General features: G+C 36.3%; 1 protein-coding gene across 1 annotated transcript; it reads left to right on the top strand.

The window, feature by feature from the left end:
• Positions 1 to 1,936: 1,936 nt before the first annotated feature.
• On the top strand, positions 1,937 to 14,607 carry CLRN3 (clarin 3). Its single transcript, XM_007426828.4, has 3 exons — positions 1,937 to 2,309; positions 8,389 to 8,568; positions 14,190 to 14,607. The coding sequence occupies exons 1-3, from the start codon at positions 2,084 to 2,086 to the stop codon at positions 14,459 to 14,461; spliced, it is 678 nt and encodes a 225-aa protein (XP_007426890.2). The 5' UTR covers positions 1,937 to 2,083; the 3' UTR covers positions 14,462 to 14,607.
• Positions 14,608 to 15,017: the final 410 nt, after the last annotated feature.

The following is a 15,017-nucleotide window of genomic DNA, read 5'->3' as shown; positions in this document are numbered from 1 at the left end:
CTCAATATATTTAAATAAAAATGTTAATTATTATTGTGTAGTGTTTATAAATAGGTCATGGCTGCATCATGCATCTTCAGACTATTCCACAAGACACACCTGTCAAAACTTGTTTTGTGTGTGCAAGTGTTTGGTGTTGGAAAAACAGGAGGCATTTAATAAGTAATTTCATTAACACATTATGCATTTCATGGCCTGTATTCTGGATTAGTATCATCTCAGGGAAAACACAATTTGTTTTGCAGTCAATTTATCAAATCACAGTTCTGGATCTCTTTTTCTGTTCAGGACTGTTACTGCCTTGCCCTCTGGCTTGAATAGCTTTGATGAATTTTACACTAATTTTATCCTAGCAGATGCATAGCAAACTGGCCTACTGTTCTCCACAGGATGATTTTCAAGTATATTTAACATTATTACAACATAATCCTCAAAAATTCTATAGGACTTTCATGCACATCAGCATTTAAAAAATTGAAGACTGAAGGAATCTAGTCTCTTTTTATTGTTGTGCATGATTATTGCCAAATAATTAATTAATTATACAGTATTTAGGGAGAGTAGTTTTACAGTATACTTACATCCCTCGTACAGAAAACTAGAATGCAGTTATTAATTTTTTAGAAAAGATCTGGCACTCTGCCTTGCTGAAACATTCACCTGTGAATTTGTGTGTATGTGTGTGAGAGAGAGAGAGTAGTGGTGATGGTGTGATAATATCTTCTAGGGATTCAAAAAGTTTGAGCGATGTAAAACACAACAAAAACACAAGGAATGATTGTTATCCTTCACTCCTCTTTCTCCTTCAAATCTGACAGTCCAGACACTTTACATTACATGGGTATTTGTGCATATGCCATGAGGCCTTTAAAGAATGTGTGATGGTATAGTGCATTTATGGGTGTTTTTTTTAATTAAGATGGTGATTGAATCAGCAAAATAAATTATTTGTTGCTATGCCAATAAAATCTTGATATTATGCAAGATATTCTTTTCTATCCATATGTATGATATCAACTCCCACACATATTCTGGGAGTAACTTTATTATGCATAAATGAAATTCTTTACTGTTCCATTGATATGCAACTGCTGCATAACATTTAACACTATATTTTGCAAAAAGCATTCAAGCTGTTCTGATCACTACTAAATTATCTAATATTTGCCTGCACATTGACTATGCAAGTAAGTGATTGGAAGATGTGAAATTCCATGTATAGACCTTGTATCGGCCATGAACTCACAAGATTTACTGTGTGTAATCGTATGCTTTGTTTGAGCTAGTGTCTTGGAAAATCCAGGAGTAAGACAGAATAACTGTTATCCTGGCTTTCTTGATTAAATCCATCTTTTGTATCTGCTCTAACTTTGCATCTTTATGACTGAAGTCGAGGCTTGGCACAATACAAACACATCAGAAGTAAGCCAGGCAGCCATAAAGAAAGCCATGCATCCTACTTACCCACCACCGCAATCAAGTGATCAGAAACAAGCCGTGGTTTCAGACAGTTTGCTATCTGAGTACCAACCAATTCTGTAATCAAGCAGACTATATTAAAGCTTAGTACAATATGAAAACCTAGACTCAAGGGGAAGCTATTAAGAAAATATTTTCTTACATCTGTAGTCTAATATTTTATTAGTGACATATTATGAGGAATATAAGAAGCAGTCTTTAATCTTGCCATGTGTTTTTTAAAGCCATAACCAAAAAAAAAAAGATGTAGAAAAATTATGCATTCTGGGCAGCACTATAAATAATTAACTGTTTCATCATTCTCCTTGCATAAATGGAGATGAAGTTTAACTTTGTGGCTACATTATAAGAACATCAACATGTAGTGATCTGAGTGTTTTTCTTGTCTCCATGGTAATATTTTACTGCAGACCAAAGTTCAGCTGTTTTACTTCTTTATTACTGTTAGTCCAAAGTTTATGGGTGTAGACAACATGCCCTCGTTTTCCAGCAAGAGGGGCAAAACCTTCCTATACTGGAATTCTCCTCAGAAGAATTGAAGAACTGGGTGCTGGAGGAGAAATCTTAGTTCAGTTCAGGAAAACTCTGCTCTCTTTCTAACAAAATGCCATCCAGGCGAAAATCCTTGCTGTTTGCCTCTGCTTTTTTCACCAGCATGTGCTCTTTTGTGATTGTTTGCATTGTTCTTACAACTAAAAACTGGGTGTCAAGTGAGATTACCCAGTCCGAAGAAAATTCCAGTATGAAGCTAATAATTACATATGGACTTTTCCAAGGAGTTTGCTCAGATAAATCTGGTGGAATTAGTTCGCCACGCACCGAGTTTCAAGGTAAATAACAAGTGAAGTGAATAATGCTAGTCATTGACCAAAATTAATAACTCTCTCTCTCTCTCTCTCCCTCCCTCCCTCCCTCCCTCTCTCCCTCTGAAGTGAATGTGTTGCTATTGCTGGGCATAGCTGGGTTTCATACAATCAATCTAGTATTATAAACTTTCAGCCAAGTGTTCATTGTTTATACAGTAAGGCATTTTAAGAAGACAAGTATTTGTTGAACAATAAAAAAATGGTAAAAAGTATTTTACAAGCAAACTTTAAAAAGCTATTAATATTACTAGCTATATCAACAATAATAACAAAAATAACAAAAAGTTAATAAATGTCTTGTATATAATGTGCATTATTGTAAATTTATTGTGAGCACAATTCATATAATTACAAAGGTGCATTTCACTAGGGCCTCCATATAGTTAATCTGTAGAATTCAATCATATGCAGTGTAGCAATAGCGTCACTTGGATTGTTTTAAAAAAATTATTGGAAGATGAAATTATCAACAATTAATCAAGTAGTTCCATATTACCTGCAGTCCAATAGGAGCAGGAGCAGGAGAAGCAGACTAGCAAGTATATAGAACGAGGAAACAACTACTAGGAAGTATTAGAATGTGAATATATATAAAGCAAAGAGAAGTGAAAAATTAAAGGTTTTATTAAATAAATACTTTCATTTTACTTTGATAATTATTTTTGAATGAACATATGCACTATTTCAACAATGACACCAGTCTAGATAACTTTATAAGGAAATTATACAAATTCATGGAAGATACAGTTCTTAATGGCTATTAATCAGAGTGGCCATACATTACTCAGAGTATCTTTCTGAAGACCAGTGGCTGTTGAATAGAAGCTGAACTTTTTATCCAGCTCATCTCCAGCTGGTTGATCACTCTGGGAACATAATGGTGGATTAGCTTGGCCTTTGGCCCACACCATCTATAGCGGAAGGTTAAAAAAAAAAAAAACCAGCAGTGATGTTACAGGTCTGCCCCTTTTGTAGATGCATGGGACTACCATCTTAATTTTTTTTTAATCTGCCTTTGGCCACCTTATTGTCTTATTTTTTAACAAGATGTTGTACATATCAAAATGCATGAGACAAACAGGAAACCTAGTTGCTGAACAAGCTCTTAATGTGAAAGATCACCTGATCCTCACAGTCTCCAGGCTCCAATGCAGGAGTCCTATGGCATTTCCAGAGAAAACTGGCTTTTATCTATTAATTAAACTACAGTATTCCTACTTGTGATGTTTGTTACCATGGTATTAAACATGGTATGTTTATAATTAAAAATAAAAGTACTTTGATTTTAACTGATAACTTTAGTGAGGCTTTTCTAGATTAGATTGGCCTTCAGTACATTATTTATGCTGAATAACAAAATGAACATTCATATTTGTTGTTTTCCTAAATATTAGGCATTCCAAAATGTGCAAATGAAATTGTGGTGGGACATAGACAAGAATCAGTTGTGTAAATTCAAAATAAAATCAGGTAATCCAATAATCTTTTAAAATTATAAATAGGGAACTTCACACTTCAAGCAGAGAACTTCAATAATATCAGTTAATATCTGTTAACTCGTATTATTTTAATATTATTCTATTTTATTAGTGCAATTACTGAAAAGGGTCAAGCGGCCAAAATAAAACAGAATAACAAAGAAAGTTGTCTCCCCACACTAATAACAATAGTAAAATTTCTTGTCCAATAACACAATGAAGAAAAACAGTCATAATAACAATAATTGCATACTGCAGAGAGGGAATCTACCATAGTATCAATAACCAAAAACTCTCCAGAACAGCCAGCAGGATTGGTGCAAACCTGACTTCTGATGGAGCCCTTTTCTAAAGGAGGGAGGCAACAACAGAATAGGCTTGCCTTCATGGTCCTGATTATGATCATCCCTCAGGGATATGATTTTGAAGAGTGCCCCCCCCCTAGATGTTATTGGATGGGCAGAAATCAGTGGGAGAAGATGGTCCCTCAAGTATTCAGATCCCAACCATATAGGGCTTTAGAGGTGACTACCAGCACCTTGAACTGATGCTGAACTCAGAAACCAACTGGTAGCTCTCATAGTAGTGATGTTACACAGGCAAACTGAGAGGTGCCCATTAATACGTGAACCACTGAATCCTGGACCAGATATAGCTTAATGTTGCTATATCTAATATCTAATATGAAATTGTAGTCATATCCTCTGACCTTGTGCTGGTAGATGACTTCTTCCAGTGGTCCAGTGGTCCAACTGAGAAATGATCAAGTCATGAGTGACTGTGAGCAGGGCCTTCTGATTTGGAAATGGTTGTAACTAGCACAAATATTTAGTTGTAGAAAGGCCCTCTTAGTTACAGTTATTACAACTGCCCAGAGGTGCTGGGAGCCTGGGAGCATATAAATTTAATATATCATCATTGTCACCACCACCACCACCACCATCATCATCATCATCATCATCATCATCATCATCATCATCATCATCATCTCCTTTAGCAGGAGTTGTAAGTCAAGGAGGACCCTCAAGTTAGAAACTAGTTCAGTCCAGAGGAGTGCAAATCTGACCAGAACTAAAGATAGAATATCACTGGCATAACTAAATCCAAAACCGCATCTATTCTGTTTTAGAGAGATTGAGCCTGAGTCTCTTTTTCCCATCTGGATTCTGATAATGTTCAGCACTAGGACAGTTACAGTACTCAACTGCAGCTCAGGGTCATGCACCTGGTGTACACAGGATATCCTCTGACCTTGTGCTGGTAGATGACCTCTTCCAGTGGCTTCAGTTACATGTTAAATAGGAGGGATGAGAGAGCAGAGCCCTGGGGTATTCCATAAAGAAGGATCTTAGGATTCAACCTCTCTGCCCCTATCACCACCAAATGGAACCAACTCTGGGGGAAGAAAACCACTGTAACACAGTACACCCCAGTCCCAACTCTAAGAAGTGGTAAAGATGGATACTCTGATCACTGATATCAAAGAAAGGCAAGGTCAGATAGGACTAGGAGGACCACACTACTATCCAGGTCCCACCACAGGTCATTCTCAAGAGCAGTCAGTGTAGTGTCAGTGCCAACCACATTATTAGACATGATAGCTAAGTGAAGCCTTCAAACTCAAAGCTAACATAGCTCTGAAAAGAGCAGACAATAGGAGAAAGGTCATTACAGTCATCACCCCATACTCCTTCCCCCCATAATGGGCTGTGGGAGGGAGGAACCGCAGCCTAGAAACAGTCAGGCAAGAGATATCTCAGCCCACAAAAGGAACAGGGGTGGAGAAAGCATCTCAGAAGGGACCCTCCCTAGGTCTCTGGAAAGTAAAAGCAAGGGAGGGGAGAAGTGCTTTTGACTTGCAAGATTCTGTTACTGTAACCTTACAATAAAGGTAGTGTTAGTACTCATGTTTTTGGTTGCTTGTCTGGACTACCTCAAAGGGCTGACACCCCCTCCCCCCACTTTTCAACATATAGTATATGAATTATTGATTGTTTTATATTATTATTGTTGATTTTATTGTGCACTGCTCAGAGTCATATTTTGTGAAATGGATGGCTATATAGATATGATGAATAAATAAATAAATAAATACCATTACTAAAAGCAGCTAATTCAATTAAATTAAGCTCCTTCTCACTGAACATCACACTGGAGTAGGTAGCTATATTGAATCTAATAAATAATAATAATTCATATATCAGACCATATTATATTATTTTTCATATTTTATGACCGTGCAAAATACATTTTGTCATGTACCATAGCACAATTGAATACATATCTTCTGCTGTTCCTGGAGAAACTGAGCAAGAGAGCTAAATGTAGAAAGCTCTGAGGTGTGAATTATACAGAGGCTATTACACAGCATTTCTTGGGTAGCTAGAAATTCGTTGGCAAGAGCAATTTGCTTGAATATTAAAAGGTCAGTTAATTAGTAGCCTCACCACAACTAAGAAAGGCTGGATATTATCCTCCAGATTTCTCATGAGCCTTCCTTGACTGAACAATAAATTTGGTCTCTTCTCTTACATTTTGCATTCTAACTGCAAACCATGACACACAATTAAACTAGCAGACACTTATAAGGCTGCCATTTGTGATTTATGTTGTGTAATAAATGACTGTGGGCTTTCTTGGGCTTTCCAGATGATCATAGAATGAGGTGTCTCACATTCATAAGCTATTCCTCATCTCCCAACATTAAAAAAATGTTTTATTCTTATATATATTCATAACCTATTATGTTCTAAATGTTTAACCATAAAGCAAAGGACACTAACACTTTTGTTCAGTTTAGGTTTGATCTAAAATACCTTGCCAACATTTACACACTTCTAGGCTAGCATAAATATTTGACATTCTTACAAAGAAATCAACCCCCTTCACAGACATTTCTGTGTATACATATAGAGAGCCTACTAATGATTCTCAAGATGAACTTGTCATGATATGAACAATAGATAATTTAAGATAATGCATAAAATATTTTGTTGGATTATAGTTGAATGGATTATATTTGAATGGATCATATTTGAGTGGAAATTGTTATGCCTTCTCTGTTTTGATTTTATAAACACATACAGTAACCTATTTTTGTCTCTTTGTTCTAATGTTTAAAACGCAAGATTTTGGCAAAGAATTATGGGATAAAATATACATCATGCCTTTGAAATATTAAACCACTACATCAAATTATTAGTGCTTTGCCAAAAAATTTTTCCTTTAGTTTTCTTTAGTTTGTCAGAAAACAAATTGTTTCTATTTTTTTTTCCCAAAGAAGAACATACTGGTGAAATTCTAATGGGAGGAAAATGCTTTAAGCTTACTTTGATACTATGAGATGGTTGCAAACTAGGTGTTAGATAGTTTGCCTTTCATTGTACAATAATCTCTCCATCAGATTGCAGCTTCTTTGCCTTTCTACTCTCCAGATAAATTTCAGGGGAAATTATTATGAGCTTACCTACTCCCACAGGATTTTTTTAAATCAGGAGAAAGTAACAGCCAAGAAGTTGCATATTAATGGAAAGATGTACAGCAGCACCTTGCACCTATAAAGTAAGCTCACAAACATCAGAAAATAAAAGAATTGTTAGAATTGTCTTATTAGATAGACAAAGAGCAGTTTCTTCTATAGGAGAAGAAAACTTTCAAGAAATTGGAAAGATTTTGGTATACTATAAGAAATAAAATCAAACACTTATTTCATGGATTTTTGACAATAAGTAATAAGAGAGAGAAAGTAAGGAAGACTCCTAAGACTGCTGAGAGGGATTTCTAATTTCTACAAGCCCTAATACTTTTCAGATCCAAGAATAATAAATGTATGGAAGAGACTAATCACAAGGTCTCGACAGAGATGAATGAATTGTATGAACTGTACAATATACACATGTATACATGTTTTCTTGATGTGATCAGAATCTTTATAAAATGAAGCAGAGTCACTAGTATTGCACACAGAGCTATATGCATTCAGTTCTGCACAGATATGCTCTGTTCAAATAATTAGCATTATACACGACTGTTTGGAGAAAAGAACATCTGCAAAATCCCAGCTTTTGATCACATATTCCCATGCACAATAGTCAGTAAATGTCTTTAAAAAGCTAAAGACATTCTTAATCAGATGCTGTCTACCCATCATTTCAATCAGTGTTGTGACTCCATTCTATCTAGACAGTGCCCAGTTGGGAACAGAGAATCCAACATGCCTGATATTTGAAAGCAGCTGTCATTATCATCAATTGCTTCTTTAAAAATCCTATATTTTTACTTTTTTAATTACCCTGATAAAAATCAGTTTTTTTATGTGGACATTGTAGAAAGAGACAGCGATGTTAATCTATGGCAAAAAAATCAGAAATCTGATAGCTATTGTTCCAACCAGCCACTCTACACATCTGATGCATTAGCTACAGTTCATGGAAGCTAATGCCTTTTAATATTTTGCTAGTCAGAAAAGTTGCTACCAGGTTCTTTCATATGAAATATGACCATATCTATATTACTTACATTATCTCTACATCTTGTGATACTAATTATGAAGTATTATGTTTTAGTTACAGATGATCTAGAAAATACTACTATGAAGACTTTCAATGGTGTGATTATATTTCTGCTGGTTTTTACTTTGCTCAGTTCCTTCCTTAGTTCTGGATTTACCTGCTACAATGCCATTAGCAACCCATACCAAACGTTTTTGGGTCCCATTGGAGTTTATACCTGGAATTCTATATCTGGTAAGTAATGTACATTTGAGCAGATATGTCTTCAAAGAATTGATAATTACATTTTAGACAATTGCAACTCTGAATGTGGAAAGAGACAGAGCCAACTATCATTAATATTTATAAATATTCATATTAAATACTACTAAATCCATTAACTGGAAGTACAAAGAGGTTTAAAATATTTTAAGCAATCATATTAAAAATAATTTCTGGTTAACTTCATTTACTAACTTTCAAAGAAGTTCTCAGCTTTCCTTACAAATTAGGAGCCAATATAAAATCAAAACAAATTCCAAAAGAATCCATTAAAAATTAAATATAAATTTTGGATATTAGACCTTGAATATTCTAACATAATATTTTCAAAGGCTGTTGGCAGTCATAATGGATTGTATTTTTAACAAAAATACATCTTATGGATTGTATTTTTAACAGAAAGACTCATTTTATTCATTTGTAATCAATTAAGGTTCATACATTCCAATTTCTGTTTTAAAATATCTTCTGGAATTACTTGATTATTTATAATATAATTCCAAATTACAGTCAATATCAGCAAAGATCAAGGAAAATTATTTAAGTGATTCATAGATGGTATTATGCTCCTGTACAAAATTACTGGAAAAGGCCCATATAAATGTGTAAAGTGTAGTAAAAGAAAGGGCACCCATATGCATGTCTGATGGTCATGTACACTGTCCAGAAGTGATTAGATAGATTAATAGTACGGATAAAAGAAATATTAGTTGCAGTCCAAAGGTATGTTTACTGCCATTATTTAGTGAGGCAGCTTAGAGAATTAAACTAAAAAAGCTGTTCAGTTCATGATGGTTGCATCAAGGCTGGCTATACTGGAAAAACCCAGAGGCTCCGTCACTAAATCCCTGGTATGAAAAACCATGGAAAATTGTAGTAATAGAAAAATGGACATGCAAGAGATGGGAGCTATTGGGATATACTAGAAAAGTTATTTTTGATTCAATTTGAAAAAAAGTACCCTATATACTCGTGGATAAGCCCATCTGCAGATAAGCTAACCCTTGAATTTTTAACCCAAATACCATGAAAGTGCACCACCCATGGATAAGGTGACCTGCATTTTTCATAGTATTTTGGTTAAAAATTCGAGGGTCAGCTTATCCGCAGATGGGCTTATCCACGAGTATATACAGGAAATATGGGTACTTTAAAAAAGTACTACCATATATACTCGTGGATAAGCCCATCTACCGATAAGCCAAACCTGATTTTTGGGGTATATTTTGGCACCCAAAATTCTTGGCTTATCCTCAAGTATATACAGTCATACTTTGTGCAATGCATAATAGGCTGCATTCCTCTTTGTTTTAACCCCAGTACATGCAAAAGTTGCTATTGGAATCTTGACTTGTTCTTAGATCTTTTTAATAAGTGTGTTGGTTTTCAAATTAGACACATACACATACACCCCCACACACATATATACTCTGTGTGTGTGTGTGTGTGTACACATACATATATAAATTGACATGTGAACTGAGACTCAGAAATATTTCAGATTATACAGTAAGTACAGCTAGGCAGATAGATATATGTGGAATCCTTGGTTCTCTTTGAGCTTGTTTTGTTTGCCTGAAGACGTTTCATTATCTGACTCAGTAACATCATTCAGCACTGTCCTTCCTTGTGTTAGCCAGTCTAGATGGGAGCCTGCTGCTAGCAGCTGGTGCATCTGTGTTGCTAGGCATTCATGCACTGCTGTTAGCTTCTTTAGCCAGGAGGTGTGGATCATGTCCGGGCCAGGTGCTGTCCAGCTCTTCATGTTCTTGACCCACTGTTGGATGTCTGCTACTGTGATGGTGACTGGTTCCTGTGCTGGGAGATTGCTGTGGTCTGCTCTCAGGTCTTGCAGCCACTTTGCACTGGTGTTATGTGTCTTCTCTTTCTCACATATGTTCTTCCAGGACTGTTCTGCTGTTGATGGCTCTGCTGTTACTGTGTTGTTGCACTGCAGTTGGGAGTACACCTTGGTTGGTTCTTTAGAGAACAGAGCATTTATCTTCTTGGCCTCTGCTTCTCTAGTGTATCTCCTAAGCCTGGCAGCCAGTGCTATAAGCCTTTGTTTAGCAGTCTCTAGGGCTTCAGATGGAGTCAGGCCCTTGTATTTTTTCAGTAGCCAGATCTTATCCTTAATCTCCACACCCTTCTGTAGTTCCACCAGCTGACTAACCTCCCTCCAAGTTGCCTTGATTTTAGTCTCCAACCTCCAGCCTGTACTGAACTTGTTTAAGAGTGTGGAAGAAGTGAGACAGAATTTTACCTTATGTTGACCTTGGTATGTACTGCTGCACTTCTTGATCATGTAGCCAAGCTTATCCAGGATTACAGTGACTGTAGCGTATACCAGTTCATTGCTTGGAGTTATGGTAATAGTAGGGTTTGTCATGAGGGCTCTATTGGCATCTTCTAGCATACTATCTGATGGTACTTCTCTTCTGTAGTTAGTTTATCTATGATCTTACGCATCATATCAACTGCTGTGCTCTGTAATGGAGGGGTGGCAGTGACGTTCCAGCTTCAGGTATTGGTTGCACGTCCAGTGGTTCTTCCAGGTCTTCTTGAGTCTGGGATGTAATGTGTAGTTGATCTGTCTCAAATTGTGAGAGCAGCTTCCTCTACACTATGTTGAAGCATTGGGCAACTAGCTGTTTCTCAGTTAGTGTGGATGTAGGTCTTCTGCCCATCCATAGTTCCCTCATACCTTTAATATAGTCCCTCTCATTAGGTCTACTGTTGTAGTAGCATTCCATCAATTCCAGGTTTTCTTGTCTCATCCATGTATGGTCTGTTCCAGTAGCCCACTTATTATCAGGTTGTCCTTTTTCCCCAACATCTAGTATGAACCTTGTTAATCTGGGCAATGTCCAAACCATCATGATTCTCTTAGTTCGTGTCGCTTTCATAACCAAGGTAGGCAGGCATGCTCTAACCACTACGCTATCCAACCATTTCTCTGTTGTAGATAGATAGATAGATAAGCCCATACATAAAACTGTTCTTTGTGTGGAGAGAGAAAGAGAAAGAGTATAGTTTCACTTAAAATAATGTCTTTTGTTTTAAATGAATTCGTAACATATTCTATTCTACAGAATTTTTGTCCTACTATTTCTGAGAGCTTTATGCTTAATATAGCAGTGGAGATTCATTAAAAGTATGCCTTCGTGTTCTACATAGACCAGTTCTAATTCTAATAATCACAAGTAGAAAAAGCAATTTAAAGCACACACACCTTGGGATAGCACAGACATTCTCAGGGCAGTTCCAGACTTACCTCTTTCCCCCTCATCCAAATTGGCTGCCAACTTTTTCTGAAGGGCAGAAACAGACATTGTTGCCTTCTATTGATCCCCTGCTCTGTCTGAAAACAACCGGCACAAAGTACACTTTTCCTCCCTATACCGGCTCTTTGCGTGCTTCTGCCCATTTGGGTTAGAGCGCTTTCATTTTGCTTCATTGGCTACTTTGCAGAGAAAGGGCCATCTCTAATGCTTAATATTACCTCTAGTAATACCTTTTAGACTTAATTTTTTTATTGAGATGGTTACTATACCACAGTCAGTAAAGCTTTCACCTTGTAATCCAAAAGTTGCTGGTTTGAAACCCAGCAGGTGGGCTTTTTTAAATTGACATTTCTCTTTCCAAACACCCTCCTTTCCAACTTGCTATATTTATTTATTTTTAGAATAGAGCAGTTCCATTATTTCACTAATCTTCCAGTCACCCAAGGTAGAAGGTTTTTATCTTCAGTTGTCAAATAGCCCCAAAAACCTATACACTTTTTGGGAGCAAGGGAGAAACCCTTCTACCTTTGATGCTTTAATCTTATAAATGTAAATTTAATTTAACCCGTGTGCATGTGTCTATGTATATAAAAGTATCTGTGTCCAGGAAGACCCACTCACAGCAAGGAAAACAATTGGCCATTGCTTTTGTAATGCAGAAAGTGGGAGGGCCCAGCAGTAGAGTCATTGTCCAATGAGAGTACATAGTGTTCTGCAGTCCAGACTGAATACCTTACAAGCTGTTGCCAAACTGTCTCCAACCAGGAGAGGATTTTCTTATGCCAGCTTAGAGTCAAGCCAGCATGGATCAAGACAGGAGCAGCTTAAACAATGTGTGGATATGCCACAGCCATTGCAGTTGGTTTGTTCTTCCTCTCTTTTATGGTACCTTAAACTTGAGGTGTGGTACCACTACTTTCTTGTTTCTTTTATCCATCACAAAAAAGAGATGAATTTTTCTCTGTTCTTTGGATTCTTATTTCTGGATTTTAAATCCTACTAGGGGACAAACAATAGCTCAATAAATAACATGCAAGCCTGCTGGAATAGCTTTGTTAAAAAACAGAAGAGGAGGAGGAGGAAGAAGAAGGAGAAGGGTGAGGGGGAAGAGGAAAGAAGGAATTAAGTCTTTCCTTGCTCTCTGTATTCCTAATCTAAAATCTTATTCTCTCTCAAAGCTACTGTTAATTTTGCTGCATATATATGGATGAAACAAAAGCCCCACTATCACCCATATAGATCATGGAAGTGACACAGAAGGAACGCCATTCACCCACACTGATGATCCTATAAAGATCAGAGCCCCAAATTCCTTAAAAAGTTAAAAATGTCAGGAGATCTGATCATTAATCTTTCACATCATGTCTATTTTGGCTCCTTGAACCAGCAAGAAAAAATTCCCTCTATTTCCAATGATAGATCTATTATACTAATTTGTGACATTTTAATTGGTTTTAATAATACTGTGTTTTTGGAATTGTTTGTCTCAAACAACGTACCTATGTATGGTTTTTAATCTATGGTAATTAAAGCATGTAAGCATGTTATTATATAAAAGCTAGTATTATGATGTTAAACAAAAGTTGATACTTTTGGATTTTTAAAATATGAGGTTTCCTTAGTCCTTAGGAAAGTAGCCTGAAAAGTGAAATTGCAACAGAGAAAAACGTTGCTCAGAGAAAAAAAATAGAAATACACTTGCAGACAAAAAGTATCTTCTATATACATCAAAAAGTAGTGAAATGTTACACAGTAAAATGAACTCATTCAAACATTTCCCTGAGGGTACAACCCTTCAGTCTTCTATTAGACTTACATCTGGTTTCTTTTGATGTACTTTGCTATCCTTATGATCCTTCTACTAAAATAACTCAATTTCTGATGCTGAAATTGTCCCAAGAGGTTCCTGCTTTTTAAAAACAGGACTGAAATAATTTATGCAAGGGAAAAATTGTATTATAAAATATAGAAATGCTAAGCAGAACCTATGCAAAATCCTTCCACAACCCGGGCCTTTGTATGTGAACTACAAAGTCATTACTCAAAACCATTACAGTTATTGGTGTGATGGCCAGGGCAAGGGGGCGGGTGATGAGAATTATAGCCCAACACATCTGAGACTGTTCTACATTCTGTTGTAGAATGCTGTTTTACAATGTAGAAATACAATTCCATGTGGATGGCCCTTGCTACATATCTCAACCCATTCTAGAAGCAATCGATTGACTCAGCATATTTTATATTCAGGGAACTAAAACCCAACAGAGAAATGCAACAATATCAGCAATATTTCCTTTTTTTTTTTTATAGGTATCTGCTGTCTTCTAAACCTAATATTGTTTGCAGTGAATGTGGAAATAAACAAACTGTCTACTGAGCTGGCCATCAAACAATGCAATTTTTTCACAGACCTTGAACAAACCAACACATATGGATATTCATACTGGATTATGCTTCTTATAATTGCCCTCAATGCCACAACTATTATCATCATTGTTTTCTACCAACGTGCAAAGTATTCTAAGAAGAAGGAACGAGAAAGACCTTTGGACAGTGCACCAAAGGATGGTATTTTATTTTAATGTGATTATTTCTTCTACTTTAAGCAAAACTAAGCAATATTCTATTTCAAGATAAAGTGTGCAATTACATGCACATGAAGCTTACTGGCTTATGTAGTATCATGAGATACAAGGGAAATGAAGAATAAAATATAAAGATAATATAATAGAGACTATCAAGACTGGTATTTGAAATGTCAAGTTGTTATTATAGTTAATAATTTTATTTTAAGAGCTAGTTGGTGTAGTGATTAAGACATCAGATAGAAACTGGGAGACCATGAGTTCTAGTCCTGCCTTAGGCATGAAGCCAGCTGGGTGACCTTGGCCACTCACTTTCTCTCAGTCCAAGGAAGCAGCCAAGGGCAAACCACTTCTGAAAAACCTTGCTAAGAAAACTGCAGGGACTAGTCCAGGCAGTTGCCAGGAGTCAAAAACTGACCCAAAGGCACCAAAGAAGAATTTTGTTTCAGCTTTCTTCCAAAATTGTACTCCTAGAGAGGTACAATAAAGTATTTACACAAACATGTGACTTGAAATCAGTGCACTAGCTTAATCATTCAGTCTGCTGTAGAAT

This window comes from Python bivittatus, unplaced genomic scaffold, assembly GCF_059951505.1.
Source record: "Python bivittatus isolate LINGU-HERP-01145 unplaced genomic scaffold, Pbiv_v1 ctg000980_np1212, whole genome shotgun sequence".
Lineage (NCBI taxonomy): Eukaryota > Metazoa > Chordata > Lepidosauria > Squamata > Pythonidae > Python > Python bivittatus.
This window is presented reverse-complemented; position numbering and strand designations above follow the sequence as displayed.

Bases quoted from the DNA above. Each gene is read 5' to 3' on its own strand.
- CLRN3 (XM_007426828.4), top strand. From the start codon at position 2,084: ATGCCATCCAGGCGAAAATCCTTGCTGTTTGCCTCTGCTTTTTTCACC. The intron at 2,310-8,388 runs GTAAATAACAAG...ATTATGTTTTAG, and splicing joins GCCACGCACCGAGTTTCAAG to TTACAGATGATCTAGAAAAT. The intron at 8,569-14,189 runs GTAAGTAATGTA...TTTTTTTTATAG, and splicing joins TACCTGGAATTCTATATCTG to GTATCTGCTGTCTTCTAAAC.